Raw genomic sequence first — 24,388 nt, forward strand, 5'->3', positions numbered from 1 at the left:
TTTGGAATGCTCAGGAAAGGAGTTTATTGCAGAATTCAGCAAGGGCAGTATAAAAATACAAAACCACACAAAGCAGCTGTAATAGTAACAGTCAAATACATCATAAAATTTGCTAATTGCTGCTAGTACATTTTTCAATCATTTTTATCTCCTCACACACTCTTTTTTTCATCAAAATTTTGCCCCCCTTATCACTCAACATCTATGCCAAGGGTTTTGAAGGTGAATTGGTAGGTGGTGACTAGTAGTAATTAGCAAAAATAGTCAAACATGTAGTAATAACAGCTAATTGTAATGAAAACAAATGTAGGGCAAAACTAAGGATAACGGCTTGAGGAAAGAAATGGTTTATCGGGAGTTCAAATGTTGAAAGAAAAGGGGGAAAATTTATTTTGGCTGCAGCCTATCCCTCACCTGATGTTGCTCTCCTGGGTCCTTTTTACAATCACATTGCTTCATACTTTCTTGTCACTTACACACACATCTTCTTGGAACATGGAACTCTTTACATCACACGTGTCAAACTGGTGCCCTGGAGGGCCGAGACGCTGCAGATTTTCTCTCCAACCAGTTTCTTCAGCAGGTGATTTAATTGATGAGCTCCTTCCCTCAAACTGAAGGTGTTGATCATTAAAATCACCTGCTTTAGTGACTGGCTGGAAAGAAAACCTGCAGTGTCACGGCCCTCCATGGCATGAGTTTGACACCCCTGCTTTACATGAAAAAAGATCATACATTCAGCTGATATCAATGATAAGATACATAAGTATAACACTTTTGCAGATATATATGTGTGTGGATTTGCTTAGCATTTCTGCACGTAAAAAGCAAGACAAAGGTCAGTGTTAAAATTGACGAAAGGAAGAAGGTTAGACTCAGCAGTGTCCCACAGTGCCACACCAGGTGGAGTCCTGTGGACACGCTGACAGTGGCTAGCAGTCGTGCTCGCCAGAATGCTTGCAGGGTCAAGGGTCAATCTCCTTGGGCACGATGGACAGATTGACATCTTCGTTTCCCCGCTTCACGACCACACGAAGCGTGTCGTCTCGCATCATGGCGGCATCGACGTCGCTGGCGGACTTCACAGGCTTGCCATTGACGGCGACGATGACATCACGGTACCGCAGGCCGGCGCTGTGATGCAAACAGAAGAAACACAATTAATACAAACACACTCTCATGTGGCGTCAGTGTGTGTGTGTGTGTGTGTGTGAGTCTGGTTGCAAGTACTTACGCCTCGGCAGGAGTCCCCCCGAAGATGTGGACGATGTAAGCGCCAGAGGTGACGTCTGGGAAGTCCTTCAGTCTGTCCTTCAGCTCCGCAGCCAACCTGAAGGCATAACAATCCCCTCATCATCATCATGGACTTTTGCTGACTAAGGCAGCCATATTGCTACCATGTGAGAATTAATATAATACTGTACGGGTGGGCTAAATCAACACAACCAACATTCCTCTTCAAGGTCGCCATTCGGCAGCAGAGGTCACATACTGTCATGTTTGTGTGTGTGACACTCACGCTGGTGTGAGGCTCATCATCTTCATGCCGATGTACTTCTTGTTGCCGTTTCCCCCTGCTCAAAACAACACAAACGTTCATCCTCATGTTGACCTCACGTTGACCTAAAGGTGAACGTCACACCGACCTGTGGCGTGGGCCAGGAGTTCACTGATCTTGAACGAAGGGATGGCACCGTCCGAAGAGGGCACCACCCGTCGAGTGTTGATGCCGACGACTTGTCCGTCCTGCAGGACAAAAACACCCTCATGGGTTAAAGTGAAGGATGGCAGCATACATTCAGATGAGTTTGGTGTGGAGGAGCTGAGCTGACAGACAGAAGACATCACTCACCAGGTTTACAAGAGGACCTCCTGAGTTGCTGGGCTGTCAGGAAACAACAAATGGAGAACAAAATCAAGATGGATTTCAAACTTTAACTAAATTCAAAGTCATCATCGGGACCAGCATCAGAACCCGAGAAACACCAAACACTCCAAAACAAGCAGGCATCACGTGACTCACATCCATGACGATGTCCGTCTTGATGTAGAGTATGTCCGAGTTCTGGAGGTCCATCTCCTTGGCCTCCCCCTTGACAATGCCGGTGACCACATTGAGCTGGTGCGGGGACTTTCTGCCGATGGCCACCACAAACTCTCCAAACCGAAGGTCCGTCATGTGGTCGATGACAAGAAAGGGCAGACTGGTCTGTGATGACAAGAAAAGGTAGTGCTTAGCATGCTAGCTGGAGCGTTAGCATGGACTTAGCACACAAGCTATGTCTGTAAGCAGTGGTGGCATACGAACAAGCCATTTTCAGGCTGCATGTCCTTTTTTATTGGCCGTCTGTGTATAAAATAAATAAATCCATTATTCCAAACTTGTCACTCACGGCTGTGTTGATCTTGATGAGAGCGATGTCGGACGCCTCATCCACGAGTTTGACCTTTGCGTCAAACACAGCGCCACCCTTCAGCTCCACCTGCAGACAAAGCTCTTTCTGTCACATGATCAGGTACCACCTATGCTCTTTCCATTGGACATACCTTTATTTGATCCTCATTGACCACCGTGTGGGCCTTGGTAACGATGAGTCCATCCTCTGACACGATGAAGCCAGAGGTGCTGGTGACAGTGACTTCCTGCTCGGGGTTAGGAGGGCTGTAAGGAAAGAGGGCATCTGAGTGAAGGTGACTATTGTCATACACGGTACTGTTGTGTTATTAAGTTCTTCATACTTGTGGTAGAGTTTGATGTGCACGACGGAGGGTGTGACCTTCTCCAACGTGTCATTGAGGAAGGTGTAGTTGGAGCAATTTGCCATGACGTGGTTGAAGACATTTGGCACTGGGCCTGGCGCTGGAATTGGCACTGGGCCTGGCACTGGAATTGGCACTGGGCCTGGCACTGGAATTGGCACCGGGACTGGTGCCGGGACTTGTGCCGGGACTTGTGCCGGGACTTGTGCCAGGACTTGTGCCAGGACTTGTGTTGGAACTGGTGCTGGGACTGGTGCTGATTTTGGACGCGACAGTTCCCAAATTCCGATGCCAGCACCGATGCCAGCTCCAAAGGAACCTGAGCACATTTCAATTTTAGCATGTTGCCACAATAACAGGGTTGTCGAGGGTCAAAGTTCACAGTAGTCAAAGGTCTACTTTAGCATGTCTTCATCTGTGCATATGCTAACATCTTGTGGCAGCACACATGACATGAAGTCACTCACTCACCAAGGTAAGGCAACAAAGGCCACAACCACAATAAAGGCAGCATGTCTTGAAGCCAACGAACGAGCCTGACTGATGTACTGTGTTACGGCAAAATGGTCCTGAAAATAAAAACCACATGACATCACTAATAATTATCAAAGCTTACAAAGATTTTTACGACTTTAATACACGTCTTTAACAACTCGATACGACTATAAATTACTACAATGATATAATTTAGCTGATGTCCGGCACCTCAACAGCAATATTAATGCATTCTAAGTCATTAATGTACCAGACAGGTTATAAGTCTGTGTCTTTAGGTTGTAGAGGGGCGTGGGCACATGGGCACAGGTGGGTGTGCGTGCTTACGCACACGGAAGCTAGGGGAGGAGAGAGCAAAGGCTGGGAGGCCGTAATTTTTTTCCAACATATTTTGTTACACATTTCCATTTTCGTTATTTACATTCACGTGCAAAATATGGTCTGATCACTCTCTACTATTATAATAAACCTGCACCGAACCAAATCCTGTTCAGTGTCTATTTAAAAATATATGTATTAATAAATAAAAACATGCACACACACACGCAACACATTTGACCATTTCTGTAGCAGCCGCACAGCGCCACCAGGGTACCGTGACAGACTTTGTGACACATTTACATTCTCGTTATTTACATTCGCATTGTCATGTTCCTTACACCACCTGCAGCCATCAATTTCACGTGCAAAATAGGGTCTGATCACTATCTACCATTATAATAAACCTGCACCAAGCCAAATCCTGTTCAGCGTCTCTGTACAAACGCGTCATCAAGACGGAGGACCCATTCCGACCCTCTCAGCGGCAAAAGTAAAAGGGGGCCACAACAATCATTATAGGTAAGCATTAGCAATGAATAACAGATGAATAATTAAGTCATGCATACGTTCAACATGGAGTATAATCATTGTGTGTGTGTGTGCGTGTGTGTGTGTGTGTGTGTGCGTGTGTAAGCGACTTCTGCACCAAGACAAACACCCAGCAGCAGAGTGACAAAAGAGGGACAAGTATAAATAAAACAAAAAAGATGAGCCCCGCTAGCCAAGCCACGTTAAGTCAAATCAATTTACAAATAAATATATGAATAAATAAAAACATGTCCACACACAACACATTTGACCATTTACGTAGCAGCCGTACAGGCTATACTACCGTTAGGACAATTCCAATTCAATAGACAATTCAATAGAAATCTTATGACAACAATTTCATGGGCCCCATAATTCCTGGCAGCTCCCTTAGTAACAGCAATTCAATTATCAATATACTTACTGGAGTTAGCTGATATGGCGCCCTCTAGGATCTTGTCAGCCTCAAGTTCAGAAAGGTGAGCGGATACATTGTGCTCGCTGACGGCCTCCTCTTATGGCAGTCTTTGGTGACGTCATCATCACGCGATTTCTCCTGAAGTCATGGTGTTTGCGTCCTTCTTATTGTCAGCATTTTCTGAGAATCATGACTAAGCTCTTTGCGCTTTATTAAAAAAATGTTTGTCCGGTAGCTCGCAACAATTGTTGCAAGCATGCATTTGCAAATGAGCAGGTGTGAGGTGATATCTGGCTTCATGTCACCATGGAATGAAACTTTCCATTAGGTCGGGGTTGTCCAAACTTTTTCCACCGAGGGCCACACACTGAAAATGAAAGGATGCGGGGCCTCGTGGACATTAAAGCACACGTAGATATGCTAAGCTAAGAAGTTCTATATATTTCAAGAAAAAAGTGCACCTCAGCTTTGTGTTATTAGTATGAAGTTTGGTCTTTGGTCTTCTTTTCCCAGTTTTGCTGTTGTTTTTATTATTTTACAAATATTTCAACATTCTTGTCAAATAATCTTTGCAAATTTTCTTCTTGTGATATTATGACTTTATTCTCATAATATTATAACTTCTGGTGACCAGTCCAGAGTGTACCCTAAGTCAGCTGGGATAGGCTCCAGCATACCCCTGCTTTTTCTGCTTAGTAGTACCGTACAGTACAGTAGTACAGCACAGTGATACAGGAGTATAGTACAGTACTACAATACACTACTACAGTACAGTGGTACAATACAGTCATACAATACACTACTATAGTACAGGAGTACAATACAGTAGTACAGTACAGTAGTACAATACAGTAACACAGTAGTACAATACAGTAGTACAGGACACTAGTACAGGACACTAGTACAGGACAGTAATACAGTACAGTAGTACAGTACAGTAGTACAGTAGTACAATGCCAGGAAGCCTGGACTTTTTACTGAGACTGCTGCCCCCATGACCGGGATCCGGATAAGAAAGTGAAGAAAATGGATGGATGGATGGATGGATGATTCTGAACTGCTCCAGATGATGTCGTAGTGTAGTGGTTTGGACTTGTCTGAACCCCTAACACTGAGCCGTTCTGTTTACGCTTGTTACATTCGTCCGAGTGTCAAATTTTCAAGTTGTGTACCCTGATCGAGTTAGGCTATACTAGTGTATTTTGTCATGTAATGTGCATGTTTTACTCTCCAATGGATTAAACGATGACATTTATGATTGATTAGGTTAGATGTTGAAAATGTACTAATGCAGTGTTATCTACTTTGACATTCGTTAGATAGCTGCATGCAAGTGAAATCCACGCTACGATAATTTGTCACTCACACAGCTCGTACAACGGGACGCACAACTCGAATAATGGAAATCACCTGATATAGATAAAGTGCTAACTGGGTTCCTTGTCCTATCAATGGTACCATCACAACCTGGCAGGTATGTGTAGTGTTAAGAGGTTACCTGCTACGTGTGGTTCAAACTTACATAAAGGGAACCCCTGCTGTAATGCCACGCCTTGTTCTATCACGTTTTTAGATATATTATTTATGGTTTGTATAATTGTGACGTGATAGTCACACTCAAGGCCCAGGTACCAAAGCCACAGCCTGCCACTGATGAATATGCAGTACATGTACTGTATGTTAGTGCATAACTACAACCAATGCTGGTTAGATTAAATGGAATTTTGGTCAAATAAAAAATTACCATTATATTTCCCCCTTTCGATCATGAAACAGGATGAAAACCGAAAGGTCTGACCCGGTCAGCACAAAGAAACGCCCTGATTACGGCAGGCTCAGCAACATATTTGTTGATAAGGGCCCACACGAAGGTCAACAGAAAAATACAATATAGTAATATTTAGTATTTAGTTTACAATGTTGCTCTGTGTTGATAGAACATCTGCCATGAAGGACAAATTAAGCTGACGTTGACTTTCTGTAGGAGCTAAAGTATTGGGACACAGCTCATCTTAATGTGAATCTTCATTGAGCACTTCCAACTTTGTGGAAACACTTTGGGGAAGATTTTCAGTTTTTTTCTGTTCTCAGTCAAGGCGTACTTGCAGGAGTTTGACCTTTGGGCACAAATTCCCAAAGACTCACTATAACCATCTAGTAGAAAGTTTTCTTACAATATTGGCAGCTACTAGAAGCTACAAATATTCCTTATTTTCACTTCCTGTAGATCAAGGGTGTCCAAACTTTTCTTTGTGGGTCACTTTAATCCCTTTTGTCCATTAAAGATGCTAAACTCCATCCAATAAGGTCAATATGTGCTAAGCTATCAAAATAAAACATCATCTTAGCTTTGTGTGAGAGGTGACACAACTAATTAGTTATCAGGGCATTGAGTCGATCACAACTGGACTGTTCAGGTTGATTTAGAAGACGTTTTGCCTTCCGTCCGAGCAGGCTTCGTTAGTTCATGCTCAAAGACTAGGTGGGACACACACCAGCCAGACTAGCTATAGGACAGCTCTACATCTGGGCCCACTTGGCTGCGGAGGCCGAAGCTGAGACAAAAGGCAAAGTTTGAGGACAAGCTGAGCTGGAAAATCAACGTGCTACATTAAAGCTCCCTGCAGAGACATTGACGTTGAGTTTTCCAGAGTTTTTTTTGACCTTCCTCCTCACTTTGGGTCTGTCGCTGTCACCACGATTGATGCCTCAGTTGCTGTACATCATACCATCAAAACCAACATATTGGATTTTGCATTTGGCTGAGCCGCCTGGGTCATTGTCTTCCTGGAGGACACCCACAGAAACAATGGTGACATTGCACTTGGACACGGAGGAGGGGTGCAGCGCAGCCTCCTCCCTTGTGAGTGCTGCTAGATGTTGATGTCAGGGTATCTGAAGCCAAAATGTTGCAAAATTGCTGGACTCTGTGGCTTTGGAGGAGGCCTGCTTGCTTGGCCTCCTGTGTGTTCAACAGCGGGAGTTTCTAACAAGCCCAAGATTAACCGGACATTTTGAAGCTGATTTCCAACTTGTTGTCCAGATCGTTACAGCCCACTGCTCTTCTCTTCATATTTTGATGTTCTTGTAAAATCACTGCTGATTTTTCCATATTATTTTTACCTTTCTTGTTAAATTATATTGTTAGAATGTGCCATGGGCCAATAATAAAACAGCTACGGGCCCCAGATGGCCCTCAGGCCGCACTTTGGACACCACACCACACATAAAATGTAAACACAGTATGAATTCATGTTTGGGAGGATTACTGTCAGAGCAAAGCAACATTACACAGGAAATGATACAGATAATATATCAAGTGTATATTGTCATTTTTGAAGTATGTGTGTAGATTTTGCATGTGTGTGTGTGTGTTGGGGGGGTGGGGGGGGGGGGTTCTACTCTGGCTTCCTCACTGTTAGACTAGTTGGTGACTCTAAATTCTCCATAAATGGAATGTAAGTGTGGCTCGTTGTTTGTCTATACCAGGGGTCCACATGCAGCTCTACAGCCTCCTTGTTGCGGCTCCCATTGCTGAGCTGGGTGATTTTGTTTTTAACACTGAAGAAGGGAAAGTGAATTTTCGAATAGAATTTTAAATATCCGACTCACCGCAAGTCCATGAATGCATCTAGACTGTGATTGGATGAGCAAGGGATGGGGAAGTTGGCTACTATATGCGGTGAGTCTCACTGCCGAGAAAAAAGTTGACGAGTTTGGAGTTGAGTCTGAAGCAAGTTACTGCATAGTAAAATAAAACTGTATAATTTACGAGAGCATAGCAATATATTTTATAACGAGAAGCGCGCTGTAGCTGTGTGTTCGGAGCCCCTGACACGCTAATCGTTGAGGTGGTGACTCCGGGAGAGGCTGATAGTGTGCTGCGGTAGCTGACGGTGTCACCCCGTCTGTGACTGCTGTGAGGCAGCTGGGCAGCTGGGTTTTTTTACATGAATTTGTATCACACCCCCATCAGCAGTGGAGTGCATCAACAGTGAGCCCAGTTCTGGTCAGATTTCGGTGATGAGGAATGTAGTTCCAGTTAGTTGCTGGGGCCCCTTCAGTAAAGAGTTTGGCTTCTCAAAGCAATATGCGTTCAAAAGAGTAATACAGTACATTTGCATCACAAAAATGCCTCTTTCGTCGTATCACTGCTCACTGTCGCCTGTCCATTGTTGTGAATGTGATGAAGAGGCGGTGACGCTCGCATCTTCATCTGCTGTGTAACACATACGTAAACAAGATGGCTGCAACGCTCACACAGCGGGTGAAGATGCGAGCGTCGCAGCCAACAACAATGGACAGGTGACAGTGCGCAGTGATACGATGAAAGAAAAGTCACGCCGGGCGGGTACCGCATTCCAAAAATATGCATGTTAGGTTAATTGGACACCAAATTGTCGATATTTAATATGAGTATGATTGTCTGTATGTGTCCTGCGATTGGCTGGTGACCAGTCCGGGTGCGTGTACACCGCCTCTCGCCCAAAAGTCAGCTGGAATAGGCTCCAGCGTACCCGAGTGAGGACCAGGGGCATAGAAAATGGATGGATGCATATCTATGGTGCAAGTGGGTAAATTATAAGCGCTCTTATTGGCTCCATAAATGTTTTTTTCACCACTGAAAAAGGAGAGACAAAAGGATTTGCTATCAAGATATGTTTGGATGGTATTTCTCACACTCTTGGCAAACTTTAGCATCAAAAGAGCCATTTCGCCTCCTCTTCCAGTAAAAAAAAAAAAAAAAAAACCGGTCTGGAGCCCAAAACATGACACAGCTTATAAACTTTTTGTCTTTATCAAATTTTACCTGAAAACACACATTTCCTCTGCTTCGGTGTAAAAAACAAAAACAAATCAAAGCTCGGCGTGGGAGCTGCAACAACAAGACTGAAGAGCTACATGCGAAATTTTCAAAAATATTTCAACTTTTTTCTCAAACAATCTTTATAAATTTTCTTATTGTCATTTTGTGGCTTTATTCCCATAATATTTTTACTTTATTCTTGCAACATTACAACCCCCCCCCCAACCGAATTTTCAAAAAATGACAACCTCATTTTGTTTGTCATTATATTACGACTTTTAAAAAATCAGTATTTTTCCTTTCATAGTTCAACTCTGGAGTGACATGATAATAAAATGACATTTTTCCTTATACTGTACTACAAGTTTATTCTCATAAATGTTCATTACATAATAGTAATAGTAATAGTAGGACTTTTTCTCTGAATATTTTCACCTCCATTTTTGCTCTGTTTTTTTTTGTTTTGTTGTTAAATTATATTTTCAGAATATGCCGCGGGCCAATATAAAAAAAAGCCGCGGTCAGCAAACGCCCCTCAGGCTGCTGTTTGGACACATCGATCGATACCCTGATATAGGACGTATACGTTCTCGTCATTCGTCATGTTTTTAGCATTATGCTAGCCGTCTACATGTAGATGAGCCAAACAGTCATGCTTCAAGTACAACTACGTACCTGTCAAGTGCCAGCCTGCACTTCAAAAGGCTCAGCAGGTCGTAGAAGATGCTTTCTTGAGTTTTATTTCACACTTCAACTATTTACAGGAGCACAGGTTAGGTTGATAACATTGAATCAAAGAGGGGTAGCATCATGTTACCACTCGAGACTAAACACAGTTGTAACTTGGGAACGCCGATATTTGTTACATACCAGGGTATGTAACAGGGTATGGAACAGGAGAAGACCAGAGTGACCTCTGGTCTTCTCCTGTTCCAATCATTTGGATAGTCGTGACAATGACAAGGAATAGCGTTTACAAATAAGACAAATTTGACTGAACAGTAACACATTCAGGAGCAAAAACACATTTGTAGTTTTTTTGTTTTTTTTTTCCTGCGCTCAAATTTGCAATCTCCAGCATGGCATCACAGTGTGGTCGCCAAGTGATTTGGACAGCCAAGTCAGCAAGGACCTATTTTTGGTTGGAAAGGAATATTTATACACAAATTTGATAGGAGAATAAATGTTCCAGTATTGTAACGTTTTAGCTCAGACAAGACATGGCAGCAGAGTTCCATGCACATCTACAATCGTGGGACAAAGTCATAGTCTGATAAATAAATGAACACAAATATCAAGTGATACTGTCCCACACAAACTTTTTATTACAACGAGACAAAGAAAATCACATGTACAGTCGATGCCCCTCGGAATGGCTGACATAACCAAAAACTAAACTAGCCATTGCTCTTTTACTTTTTCAATTTCTCCAAAGGCGAAAATATACTTTTTTTTTTTTTTTTTTTACGAAAAACAACCCTTGCCAGTCTCAATGTTATGAAAAAAAGACCCCTTTAAGTCTCAAATTTTATGAAAAAAGTTGCCCTTGATGATTTGAGACTCGTTTCCTGCTCGTACTCAGCAGAAATGTATTATCAGTAACGGACACTCGTTTCTCAAATGTGTTTGTGTGAAGAATGACCCCTTGAAGTCTTCAAATTTTACACAAAAAAAAAAAAAAGACTCCTTTCAGTCTCAAATTTTATGAAAAAAATGACCCCTTTAAGTCTCACATTTTAAGAACAAAATGACCCCTTTAAGTATGTCGACGTAGGCATAAGCAGGCACTTTATAGCAATGAAAAGAACAGAGTGGACCAGGACATGAGTTGGTCGACAGTTTGTCAACGTAAACAGAAGAAAGCGACTTAAGGGGTTCCACTGTACGGTAACTGATGAAAACAAAATACCTCATTTATGCGATGATATAGAAAAACAGCTTACAATATCTGAAGAATAATTGGAGTGTTTTCAGCATCTCTCCTTTTTAAAGTGCCAAAAAACGTTGAGATTGTAAGAGTTCTGACGGCCAGGCCCGAGGAATGCCGTTCACACACAACATATGAGTATTTTAACACAATATATTAGGAAGCAGCAAATCTTGCGTTGGAGTGAAAAGAGCAAGGGACAGAGAAGATTGCCGAGCTAAAGCTGTGAAAATGTTTGAAGAAAGCCAGTGAAGCCATGACTGTAAGCACCACGTCTCAGCACCACAGAGGATGACGTCCTACCCGGGCTTCTGTCTGCATGTGCTGTAACATTGATTCATGCTTACAGGTGCTTCAGGAGCCCTCCGGGTTCTAATATCCTAACTTCCAGGTTGGCTTCACGTTCCGAATCAACAGAGACATAAACATAGAGCTCATAGCCGAATTCTGACTTTGTCGCAGCGAGGCGTCCTCTGTGCTGGTGGCAACCATAAAGACAGCATCAGGAGCTTTACGGCTCAGATTTGACAGACGCTACCTGAGTGCCACCATCCTCATCACTACTACCACTCAAGCGTCTGCGTTGTCCTGTTTGTTTTCTGGCTCAACATTGGATGTTTTCACTTGCGCACCTTTAACCTGGTCAGGAGAGAATGGCCTTTGTCGCAGTGGGATTGACGGAGGGGGTTGGTGGATGGAGGGGATGGTGCGACGTTTAATCCGAGTGCGCTGGGAGGCCAGGTTATCCTCATTATTGACAGTCACGTCTTTGAGCTGGTCGTCATCAGTCTGCTCCTTTGCAAAGTTGACAAAGATCTAAACAATGGATCATATGTTTGTATGGTTAATTAACATTCAGGCATGAACGTTTTGCTGTCAACATGTGAGAAACAAACTCGAGTAGAGCTGCAAGAATGAATTGATGAATCAGTGATTAATCGATTATTCAATTAATCAACAACGATTTTGGTCTTCGATTCATTGCTTTTTGATTTAAAAATGTAAATATCCTCTGATTTCACTGTCATTATTTCCTTCATTATTCATGAAACCTATTGTCTGTTTTCACACACATCAGCTTTTACTTTGGCAAACAGTGATTGATGTTTTCGCCTCTTTCCTCATATGTTGCCGACCAAAACCGAAACAACAAAACAACTTGTTTGTGTTTGATTCACATTGATTTGGTCCGTTTAGGGCAGGGGTGTCCAAACATTTTCCGCCGAGGCCCACATACTGAAAAATGAAAGGATGCAAGGGCCACTTTGACATTTTGTAAACCAGCACATGGAGATATGTTTTGGATGCTCCAATCGATCGGCCATCTGATGGCTGTGAGCTCGATCCTCAGGTGGTGAATAGATTGCATTACCTTTATAGGGTATTTCATATTCATATTTCATCGTAGATTTCACTTCAGCTTCTACATTGATACACAATTTCTAGTGAAATTGCTTCATCGAGTTCCCACGTGTTGAACTCGTGCCACGTAGGGCTGAGACACTGCAGGTTTTCTATCGAGGTGGTCACTAAAGCAGGTGATTTTAATGATCAACACCTCCTTCAAATTGAGGGAAAGAGCTCATCAATTAAATCACCTGTTGGAGAAACGGGTTGGAAAGCCTGAAGCGCCTCAGCCCTTCTTGGCGCAAGTCTGACACCCCTGATCTAGTTGAAATTATTATTCAATATCCAAATCGAGGTCAATATTTTTTAATTTTTTAAAATGTTTTTTTTCCACAGCGAGGCCCGCACAGTGGTCTAGGGGTTAGCATGTTGGCCAACACAGTAACAGCTTGGAGATTGGGAAGACGTGGGTTTGATTCTCCCTTGGGCATCTCTGTGTGGAGTTTGCATGTTCTCCCCGTGCATGCGTGGGTTTTCTCCGGGTACTCCGGTTTCCTCCCACATTCTAAAAACATGCATGTTAGGTTCATTGGTGACTCTAAATTGTCCATAGGTATGAATGTGAGTGTGAATGGTTGTTTGTCTTTATGTGCCCTGCGATTGGCTGGCGACCAGTCCAGGGTGTACCCCGCCTGTTGCCCGAAGTAAGCTGGGATAGGCTCTAGCATGCCTGTGACCCTAAAGAGGAGAAGCGGTATAGAAAATGGATGGATGGATGGTTTACAGCGGTGTACGCTTATCTTTTAATTGTTTGCTTTTCAGTGTGGCTCTAATCCTCCTTTCCAATATTCTGACACAGTCCGTGGTTGACGTTATTTAAAAAAAAATCCCATAAAAAAGCAAGCTATGGGCTGCAAATAGCCCCTGCATCAGACTTTGGACAAGCCCCCCACATTTTGCAGTAAGCAACTAATTCAAAGGGAAGAACTGCAAACACTAATGAGATCCAACACAAGAGCAGCATAAAAAATCTCAGACAGTAGCTTGAGAATACAGTAGCTTGAATTTTTGATTGGAAATGTCACACAGGTATTGATTTCCCAATATGTGTGTATGATGACCTATGCTTTTCATTTTACACCATCAAAACATTTTGCATTTCTAAAGTGTGTCATGTCCTCACCTGGTCCAGGGTGGTTTGCGAAACAGAGAAGTCACTAATGCCCAGCTCCTCATAGTTGTTGGCCAGCATGTCAAACAGTCTAGCCAGGCATGAGGCGTTGGAGGGCATGTGGTACTGCAGCACGTTCTGGTGCTGCTCCTTCAGCTTGATGGCAGGAAAGAAGCGAGTGAAGTACTTCTTGACGGGCCTTGAGTCTGGACTTGGTTTCCTGTCTGTCAGACGAAGAATGATGGTGTAGCCGTCGCCAAACCTGTTTTGTTGAGAATGTGAAACGTTAAAAACGTCCAAATGCACCTTTCTCTGTGCTTTTTCGTTGTTTCTTTGGAATGGACTATCGTAGGAATAACTTTTTCCGAAATCCCTGTATGAACAATTTCCTGTATTTATGCGGCATCTGGCTACAAATGCTTGTTTGACCCCCGAGTGTTTGAGCAACCAGATGTGATGTAATCTGCGAGCCAGCAATACAAGCTACAGTCGTACCTCGCTTATCACGGTTAATTGGTTTCAGACTCGACCGCGGTAAGTCACGTTCTGGGAAGTAGGACTCAGTGTTAATGAATGCATTAAGAGATGCTCTGATACATCGGCCACCGATCAGTATCGGCCGATTTCCGTGAAAAATCACGAGATTGGACTTGTCCGATACTTACCTTTCAACGCCGATCACAAAAACCAATTGCCTGTGGTTAGCAGCCAAGTCAACCACAAAACAACGGCCATTTAATAATTAATCTTGGGAAAACTGTGATAGAGTGAGGGAGGACTGTATCCGTATTTGCTTTAAATATGGTTTGTCTCCATCTAATTAACTTTGGAGTGCAAGTCAGACTTGGTTACCTGTTCTTCAAGTGCTGCACTGAGCCAAGACACCGGAAACTGCCGTTGACCATGATGGCCATTCTGGTGCAGAGAGCCTCACACTCCTCCATACTGACCATACAAGTACAACAAAAATGCAATTACATATTATATACTTAAGCATTATTATGTAGTGTAAATATCCAAAACGATCCACTTTATTTTATAAACAGTTTCCACAGTGTTACACAAACTAGCAAAACAATAAACAAAAAGTAAAAGTACAAATTAAAACATTAAAAGTCAGCAAATCAAATAAAAACGTTTACACACAAGAAGAAATTAAATTGATAAAAATGTGTGAAAATAGATAAAACAAAATATCCCTGAAATAAGTAGAACCAATCAAAAAGCAAAAAAGAAAAGACACAAGACCACACAACTCGCACGGAGTTAAAAGCCAGAAAATCCATCCATCCATCCATTTCCGATACCGCTTCTCCTCATTAGGGTCGCGGGGGTATGCTGGAGCCTATCCCAGCTGACTTCGGGCGGTGTACACCCTGGACTGGTCGCCAGCCAATCGCAGGGCACATATAGACAAACATCACATTCATACCTATGGACAATTTAGAGTCACCAATTAACCTAACAAGCATGTTTTTGGAATGTGGGAGGAATGTTAATTTGTTTGTTTTTCATAATTTCATACATGAACCTTTTTAAGGTCTTGCTACAGCATCTCAGTGGAATTCAGGTCAGGACTTTTGAGTCGTCCAGTGGTCGGCAACCTGCGGCTCCGGAGCCACATGCAGCTCTTCAGCCTCCTTGTTGTGGCTCCCTTCGCCGAGCGCATGATTCTTTTCTGACACCGAAGGAGGGGAATTTCCAAATGAATGTGAAAATATCCGACTCACCACAAGTCCGTGAATGCATCTAGACTGCGTTCTGACTGCTGATCGAATGAGCAAGGGTGGGGGGGCGATAGGCTAGCGCAGTGGTCCCCAAACCCCCGGGCCGTGGGTCATTTGGTACCGGGCCGCACAGAAAAATTTTTTTTTCCATTATTTCATTTTTTTTTATGTTTTATTTTGAAAAGTGGCCGGATTCTCTCTGTTACATCCGTCTCACTTGACGCATGTCCATTGTGCGTGTGCTAACTTTATCTCTTGCCGCACAGATAGACTACTACTGTATTTTTACCATTTTTCTTTCATCTCATATTTGGTGTCAAATGCTGATACTATGTGGGAACGCATAAAGCTAAGTTTTGATGACTTATTAAGTGATAATGTGCACATTTGTCTTAAGTTAATTCATGCTAGCGCACTGCCTTTTACCACACACGTCAAACAGTGATGTAATAATCTCTCTGGAAAAACTTGAACTGGTGGATGGTGGGTCGGCTTTCATTTTGTGCTTTTAATTTGATGATATTCATGTCTTAGTTTTACACAATACATAATAAGATAAATTAGATCACTATAATGTACGACCCTAAATATCACACTTAGTGGGACATGGTACAGAAAACAGGATGGGCCCAACAATTGATGGGCGGTGGACATCACAGTCAAAGAGGACGGTGGACTAGGTTGAGTCCACCAGTCCCATCTCCCGAACACAGGGGTCGGCAACCTTTAGCATCAAAAGAGCCATTTGGACCCGTTTCCACAATATTCAAACCCACTTGGAGCTACAAAACCTTTTTGGCCACTAAATTGTAGGTAACGTTACATACAGTATGCGGTTTCCTTAAGCCGACTGTCACGTTCCTTTTCAGCCTTCCTGGCGGAATGATGAGCCACACCTGTTTCCACCTGGCGATTAGTCACATTTCTTAATGTTGTAACACATTGGTGAATTCTAGTTCCACTGCCGTTCTTCATGCCCCTTTAGTTGCCAACTGTTCATTAGCGACAAAGGAAGGGAACAAGCTAAATAGTTGACCAGCATTATGGTTTGAGCTGAGCTGACCAGAAAACACGGCACCTACCACTGGTGGAGAATTGCACGGGACACGCTCAACTTCCACGCAGAACCTTGAAAGGCTCATGACGGCATCAGAAGAGATGACATACTGACTAGACAGAAGCATAAACAAGCTGGAGCCACAGCAGAGGGATAAAAGAGCCACATGCGGCTCCGGAGCCACAGGTTGCAGACCCTTGCCCAAACAGGTAAGACCTAAACCACTCAAGGACAGTTCCCATGAAACCCTCAAGCGAGAAAAAAGAATAGTGCTGTCCACTGTGTCGAAACCAGCAGTCAGGTCTGAAAGCACTACAATGGCTGAACCACCATTAAAAAAGGTCTTTAAAAGTGCTGGCTCTGTGCGAAATACTGTATGTCAAAATAAAACTGCTGCTTGATCAGCAATGGTGTTGTGATGTGTTTGACAGGTCTACCAACAGCCCCCTCTACCTGTGAGAGGTCAGAACTACAGCCCTTCCCTCTTTGGTGACGTTGAGGATGCAGTTCCACAGGAACCTTTTAGCCTTTGGGTCCATGCCAGTGGTGGGCTCATCCTGACAAGAAGTAGAAACATATAATGTCCAAGATGAGATGATACTGGTTTTATGTTTGATTTATTGAACATGTGTGTTATGATGTACTCCAGTATGCAGTTAAGCTCCAAATAAGTCATACCCTGGTAATTTTAATAATCTCCATGGTAATTATCCTGGTAATTTTGATTACCAGGATATATACAGTATGTATGCTGCTCTTCATTGCTTTCATTGTTTTTTTAAATCTAGAATTGTCATACTCTCTCCACATAGGCATGACCAATTTTCAAAATTTATAATACTCTACATTATGGTAGAAGTTGCAAAGTCCTTTAGCAAGGTAAAAAATCGCATTTCCTCAATATTGTTAAGGATTTGAATAATCTTCAAAATATATTTTATTAAATCGGTGTTATTCAAAGCCTGCTGTTGGTCATCAAGTTCAATCCTCACCAGAAACAAGACAGGTGGAGCTCCAATCAAGGAGATGGCAGTGGAAAGCTTTCTCTTGTTGCCTCCACTGTAGCGCCAAGCCTCTTGGTCAGCATACTGGCTCAGTCCCAGCGTCTTCACACCCCACTGAGCTACCTGAAGCACAACAGACAATGTCCAATGCTGCTGATGACTGACAATCCCTCAAAGTGCTCAAAAGAATATAAAATTTCACTCAGTTTTTCAAAAATATATCAATTAACAAATCATGCCGTTTTGTGGTTAAATAAGGCCTATTGGGCGCGAAGTGTAAAAAAAAAAAGTATGCTTAACTACAAAAATATTTCATTTATAAATAAGGAATCCTACTTTGCGGAAATTCATGGTCGGGTCTGGAACCAATTAAGGTAAATGAGGGATTACTGTATTATATATATTTTTTAACTATGACGTGTGTTTATGGTACCTTGGTGACAGACTCCTCGGGCACCCCACGTAGACGGGCGTAGAGTTCCAAATGTTCCCTGCCAGTCAGCAGGTTCCAGATTGCGTCAAACTGCGGGCAGTATCCCATCATCTGGCGAACCCGCTCCATGTCTGTTTGGACGCTAAAAAACACAGGAAATGTGTATGTTGATGGGGTTGATGATGATGTCAGTGGCTTCCAGACAACGACTGCCACCCATCAAAAGGGACAAAATGTGTACTTGTGGTGGTTGAGGAAAGCCTCTCCAGAGGTGATGGGTGTGTCTCCTGTCAGCATGCGAAATGTTGTTGTCTTTCCTGCCCCATTGAAGCCGACCAGGCCAAAACACTACAGGAGAAGCAAATAAGATTGATAATAATCTCTAATAAAGACAGTATATTTCACAACATAATGTGGTTATCTCACATGAAAAAGATCATGCACTTGTACAAGATTATCTTTTTGAAAAGTAGCTCATGTATTTTAATTAGGGCTGTCAAAGTAGCAGCGCTGTTTTGTTTTCTGACGCACGATTAACATTCGCACGTCCTGTTTGACCCTTGGCCCACACCGTAGTTTGAGGACACAGCGGTGACTGTGGAACCAAAAGCAAGAACAAATTTTGAGTAAGAGCAGAAATTGACAAAGAAAAAGGTATTTTGGATGATGAATTTAGCTTCAAAGCCCTGGCAGATGGCTCTCACAACCAAGTTATTTGTATCTACTGTTGCTGTGAGTTGAGTTATTGTGGAGGACGTCGCCTGCCGGACAGAAGCGACAAGTTACTGGAGCACTGCCGGTCTTTTTTAATTGTCATTTATGCAGTGGTACCTTGGCATACGAGTGTTTTTTAGATGCGAGTCTCTCAGCTAATTTTTTTTGTTTTGTGCTGCAAGCTAAAATTGGGGTTACGAGCTGCTATTTACTGGCAAGCATAGCCGAGGACAGCTATTTGGGGGCTCGTGTCAATGTGACCATGACCCCAGACGAGAATGGATGTAAATAGCATTAGCAGCGCACTAGCTAGTCACCGGGAATCAAATTTATCTTATTTATTATGTATTGTGTAAAACTACGACAGGAACAACATCAAATTAAAAGCATGAAATGAATACAGACCCATCATCCATCAGTGCGAGCCTGGACTTTGTTTTTCAGAGAGGTTGCGTAACAAACATATGCACAATAAGGTCATCAAATATTACTTTTTTGCGTTCCCACATAGGATCGACATTTGGGACCAAATATGAGGTGAAAGAGGAAGGGGAAAAAGACAGTATAGTAGTTTATCTGTGGGGGAGAAAGTTAGAGGGTGCGGTCAAGGACCGTCAAACATCCATCCATTTATTTTCTACGCCGCTTATCCTCACTAGGGTCGCGGGGTTATGCTGGAGCCTATCCCAGCTGTCTTGGGGTGAGAGGTGGGGTACACCCTGGACTGGTCGCCAGCCAATCACAGGGCACATATAGACAAATAACCATTCACGCTCACATTCACAGCTATAGACAATTTAGAGTCACCAATATACCTAACATTAATGTGTTTGGGAGGAAACCGAAGTACCCGGAGAAAACCCACGCACGACCAGGAAGAACATGGAAACTCCTCACAGAGATGCCCGGGTGGAGATTTGAACCCAGGTCTTCCAGATCTCCTCACTGTATGGTTAACATGATAACCGCTCAGCCCCGTGCAGCCCCAACTGCTCACATTAAACATGCTGTGGAATTTTTAACTGGATAATATTTATGAATAATATAATGGCCCAGATTTCCAAAATGTATATCCCTTTACAGAAAATTTTATGTAGTTATCATTGTAGTTGTATTCTTGTTTACCAAGAGATTTACCCCCCTACTTTTTATAGATAAAAACTTCTGTGATTTAGTGGGATTAATTAAGAGTTAACTATGGACAAATGTGATTAATCACAATTAAATATTTTTATCTATTGACAGCCCTAATTTTAATGCATGGTGTAAAACTAATACTGTGCCAAAAATTCTATCTTTACAAAGATAATAATGTTCATTTTTTTGTAACTGTTGAGCTTTGATGGGGCATAATTGAATGCATTGGATCTCATTTTCTGGGCACTGAATTGATCGCAACTGGACTGTTCAGGTTGTTGTAGAAGATGTTAACGCCTCTCATCCGAGCGCCTCTCATCCCAGCAGGCTTTATCAGGCTTTTATCATTTGTAAAAAGTGCATCTTCTTCCAGAACGAACAAAAGCAAGATGGATTTAGGAAGAAACGAGCAGATGCAATAACATTGTCATCCCCTTATTTATCTGAGAATCTCAGAAGGATTTCTAACCAACACAACATACCAGTACGTACACCTCAAACCTGGTAACACTGTGACACAAAGTCCACCCCAAAGACAGGACACCCCATACCCAGTAAAACAATCTGGTGATGTCACAACACAGACGGGCTAACTACTTCAGGTCAAGACTCAGCTGTCTACCTGCATCTCAAAGAGAAACAGCAATCTTTTGAGGGCAAAAAATTACATATTCTGGACAGAGAACATAGTTTGTTTGAAAGAGGAGTGAGGGAAGCCATCTACGTTAAGGTTGAGAAGCCATCTCTGAACAGAGGGGGAAGTCTGCGGCACCACCTTTTTCCCCACATACTGGACAATGCTGTCTTTTCATCCCCTCCTAAAATATTCAATCATTTAGCCTCTAATAAATAAATACGGCACAGTCACCTTGGTTTCAGGCGTGTCCATGACCATCATTGCACTTATATAGAATGGTAACAGGGGTAATACCACCCAAGCGACCATCATTGGCTGGCAGAGGCCCCGCTCCACCATATCCTAACGATTGTCATTTGACATCACAAAAGAGCGAAAACATTCTTGTCTTGACAGGCCTCCTCCTTTTAGAGGATAAACACCTTGCATCTTGCACCAATTTCTCTGACTAGAGCTGTCCTATCTAGTTAAGACTAGTGTTTGTCCCACCAAGTCATTGAACATGAACTGGTGAAGCCTGTTCAGATGAGAGGTGAAACCTCTTGCAAGACAACCTGAACAGTCCAGCTGCGATTGATTCAATGCCCTGGGAACACAATGTCCAATATTCACAGGCAATGGATCTCATTAAATTGTGTAAGTGGTCATAATGTTGTGGCTCGTTGTTTAATGTTGCTTTAGTGTAGTTAGTAGTATATCCCTCACCTCGCCACGAGGAATCCCCAGCCAGAGACGATTCACTGCTGGCTTCTTGCCAGCTTTATACACCTGAAAGAAGTATCAGTATCAAGTATCGAGTGTCTCTCCACACAATGCCCACAATGTGATTTCAACATGGACAACCACTTACATTGGCCTGTCACAATAATCAATAAAACAATCAAACGTGAACATACGTATGCCTGTTCCATTTCCTCGTCTCGCTGTACCACACAGGCTGAATGACAAGAGGGTCACTCTGCATGTGTCTGTGCGCATTGGTTCTATAGTGGAATGAACGGAGAGAGTAAACCTCCTGTCAACTATTCAGTCTCTTTGTCCCAGTACGCGGTGGCGGGGGCTACAGTATGTAGTGAATGGATACACAGAGTGCTCGCAGTTAGCAAGCAAACGTGAATATGAAAGAAGCCACAAAAGCGATTTCTTAGCCCAATGCCACAACTCCAGTGTGGATGTGCAGCAGAGCCTTCATCCCGACAGTCAACGCTCACTGAGGCGTTTGATCGGCGGAATAAATATAAAATGAAACAGTGCAAAACAGTGCGCGCTCACAGACAAGTGTTGCTCACTACTTTGCAAAAGAAATGCAAACTTTCAATACAGTTTAAAAGCCAACTTTTCAGGAAAATGTTAGAAATGTTTGACAGACAGTATGAATTGCCTGGAAGAACATAAATGCACGTTACAAACAGCAATATGACTGAGTGAAAGAGGACGTGTTGAAGGACATATCAGTAACATTGCATTTTACGCCACAACTCCGCTGATGTCCAGCTCCAATATGACCCACACATTAGTTTAACAATACACTCCATAAGTGCATGTGTGTGTGTGTAGGTTTTATTGGAATGTTTTTTTTTTCTTAATAGAGACAGTGTGAGTCTATACAGGCACAGGTACTTGATACTTGAGTACCATCTTGTGGTTCAAATGTGACATTATATTTAATGAGAAATTAATGAAAAAATGGTCTAAAAGTCGATATTATTGGTCGTTGACAATAATTTCGAGCACAATTATCCATCCATCCATCCATTTTCTATACCACTTCATCCTCATTAGAGTCGCAGGGGCATGCTGGAGGAGGCACAAAATTTGTTATTGTGACAGGCCTCCACATACTGTACATGTTAAATTTCAACCTGAAGAGGCCTGTACTAAGTGTTGCTCTTGTTCATTCTAATAAGACAAGACAATTTTGAATTGTGTACTTTGCTCAGGTCCATCATGTTAAGGATGTCAGTATCCGCTTTGCCACTTTTAACCCGCTGTCTCTCCTTGGCCACGTCCTCATCTTCTGGGCCAAGAGGAGGGATCTCAAACACATGCCACCATGGTCTAGACACAAAACACAAACAATAACTCTTTGACGGCATCCTTACAAATGAATGTACAGAGCTGGGGTGGTGTTATGGATGTACCTGCAGTGCATGAAGAACTTGTACTGCAACAATATGGTGAAAATAAAGAAGACAACACCTTCTGCTGCCATTGCGAAGAGGTTCTTCCCGATAATGTGCCACTGAAAAGGGTCCAGGGTCTGCGTGGTGCCTGAAGGAATGAAATATCATGTATTGTGCATATATCTGTACTATATACATACAAACTTTCCACCAAACTATGTAGAGGGTGGCACATGGACCAAGGAATATATTTTAACTGTTTAGTCACTATGGAATCAAAATAATTTGCCACCCACCAGAATCATAACCCTTCATGGACCAGGAAAGCGCTGGCAGGCTCTATTGACACTGTAGTTATATGATGTGGTCATTAAAGTATGCAAAAACAAAATATCCAATGTTGGCCTAAGACCTTTGCACAGTATTAGTGTATTTACTACACTTATGTCCTGTGTTGCAATTATGCAAACCTTTCTGTATGTAACATTTTATGTTTATAAATAGGCCTATATTTATACTTATATTTATATTTACATCTCCCCCATTATATACAGTATAATGTACAGTATACATACACTACCAGTCAAAAGTTTGGACACACTTCCTCATGCTATTGAATGAGAAAGTGTGTCCAAGCTTCTGACTGGTAGGGCTGTCAAAAATAACACATTTGCGGAAACAAATGGCATTCATTAATTAATTCACAATTGCATATGCATCATGGCAAGCCACTCCTCTCTGGTATGACGATAGACGGCGGCACAGGGTAGCGTCCCCACAGAGCCACACAGGTTTTGACGCTCTTTTCTAACTTTATTTTGCCTTGAACACATCAACGGCAGTCCAATTCCAACACCACATATGTATCTCCAATTCACAAACACATCTATAATCTGTTCTGTCTGGAAACAACACTTCCTCATTCTGGAGGTGCATTCACGGACACTCTGAACTCCAAAAATCACACCATCTTTATCATGCGTGTATGTGTGGACCACATAAAAAAAAGACAGAAGAACAATTGCTGAATATTCTTATCAGCATTTAAAAGTATGCTCAGAAATCCCAGAAAATACTCAAAACGTGAATTACACTTCAATTACGTGGTGTCTTTGAAAGCAACTCCTCATTGCATACCATAATAATTAATGTTCTACTAATACAGAGACTAGTATTAGTTAAAAAAAAACAGTCATGTGCTATCTTTTAGCTAGATTTACATTTTCACTTTGTATGGATCTGTTACCACATAAACTGTGTGTAAAATTAGGTAAGTGAGTATTTTGAGTATATTCTCATTTTTATGTATATTTTGTTTGTCATTCTGACTTGAAAATAAACAAGTGAGATGAAAATATTTTAGTTTGAGTTGCCTAATAATTCTGCACACAGATATTCTCAACAAAAGCCAAAACCTTTCACTTCTTTAAATCTTTGTAGACATTAAACTCATAAAACATAAATTGTGACTGACATTACAAAAAAAGGTTTGCAAAAACATCCACCAACCAAGTGAAATGAAAACAGAAGAACAAGAACAGTTAGTTTACAGAACTACTTTGACAAAATCCTCTTTGGCAAAAAAAAAACATTAAAAGGAATTTCCGCTGACTCATTATCACGTTAACTTTTGACAGCCCTTATTTATATATATATACTGTATATATATATAATAATAATAATAATAATAAATAAATATATATATATATATACACACAGTATATATATACACACACACACACACACACACACACACACACACATTCAGGAAAGCCACCTCTG

General features: G+C 42.2%; 1 protein-coding gene and 1 pseudogene across 2 annotated transcripts; both read right to left on the reverse strand.

Annotated features, from left to right (window-relative positions):
* On the reverse strand, window positions 1–4,656 carry LOC129188745 (serine protease HTRA1A-like). Of its 2 annotated transcripts, none has more exons than XM_054789696.1 (11): window positions 4,529–4,656; window positions 3,232–3,329; window positions 2,740–3,079; window positions 2,548–2,662; window positions 2,394–2,501; window positions 2,024–2,209; window positions 1,853–1,885; window positions 1,647–1,746; window positions 1,520–1,574; window positions 1,235–1,330; window positions 1–1,134 (listed from the first exon to the last, which is right to left on the reverse strand). In XM_054789696.1, the coding sequence occupies exons 2-11, from the start codon at window positions 3,272–3,274 to the stop codon at window positions 966–968; spliced, it is 1,245 nt and encodes a 414-aa protein (XP_054645671.1). In that variant the 5' UTR covers window positions 3,275–3,329; window positions 4,529–4,656; the 3' UTR covers window positions 1–965. The 2 variants fall into 2 exon arrangements, with proteins under 2 accessions (XP_054645671.1, XP_054645673.1); XM_054789698.1 differs by having other exon boundaries at window positions 2,394–2,483; window positions 4,529–4,652.
* A 5,987-nt stretch (window positions 4,657–10,643) lies between these two features.
* Window positions 10,644–24,388, reverse strand: part of LOC129188965 (phospholipid-transporting ATPase ABCA1-like) — a 73,100-nt pseudogene continuing 59,355 nt past the window's right edge.

Source organism: Dunckerocampus dactyliophorus, chromosome 10 (assembly GCF_027744805.1).
Source record: "Dunckerocampus dactyliophorus isolate RoL2022-P2 chromosome 10, RoL_Ddac_1.1, whole genome shotgun sequence".
Lineage (NCBI taxonomy): Eukaryota > Metazoa > Chordata > Actinopteri > Syngnathiformes > Syngnathidae > Dunckerocampus > Dunckerocampus dactyliophorus.

Coding starts and splice junctions, on each gene's coding strand:
- LOC129188745 (XM_054789696.1), bottom strand. CDS start 3,274: ATGCTGCCTTTATTGTGGTTGTGGCCTTTGTTGCCTTACCTTG. Junction 2,502..2,547: donor TCAATGAGGATCAAATAAAG/GTATGTCCAATG, acceptor ATCATGTGACAG/AAAGAGCTTTGTCTGCAGGT. Junction 2,210..2,393: donor TCATCAAGATCAACACAGCC/GTGAGTGACAAG, acceptor TTGTCATCACAG/ACCAGTCTGCCCTTTCTTGT.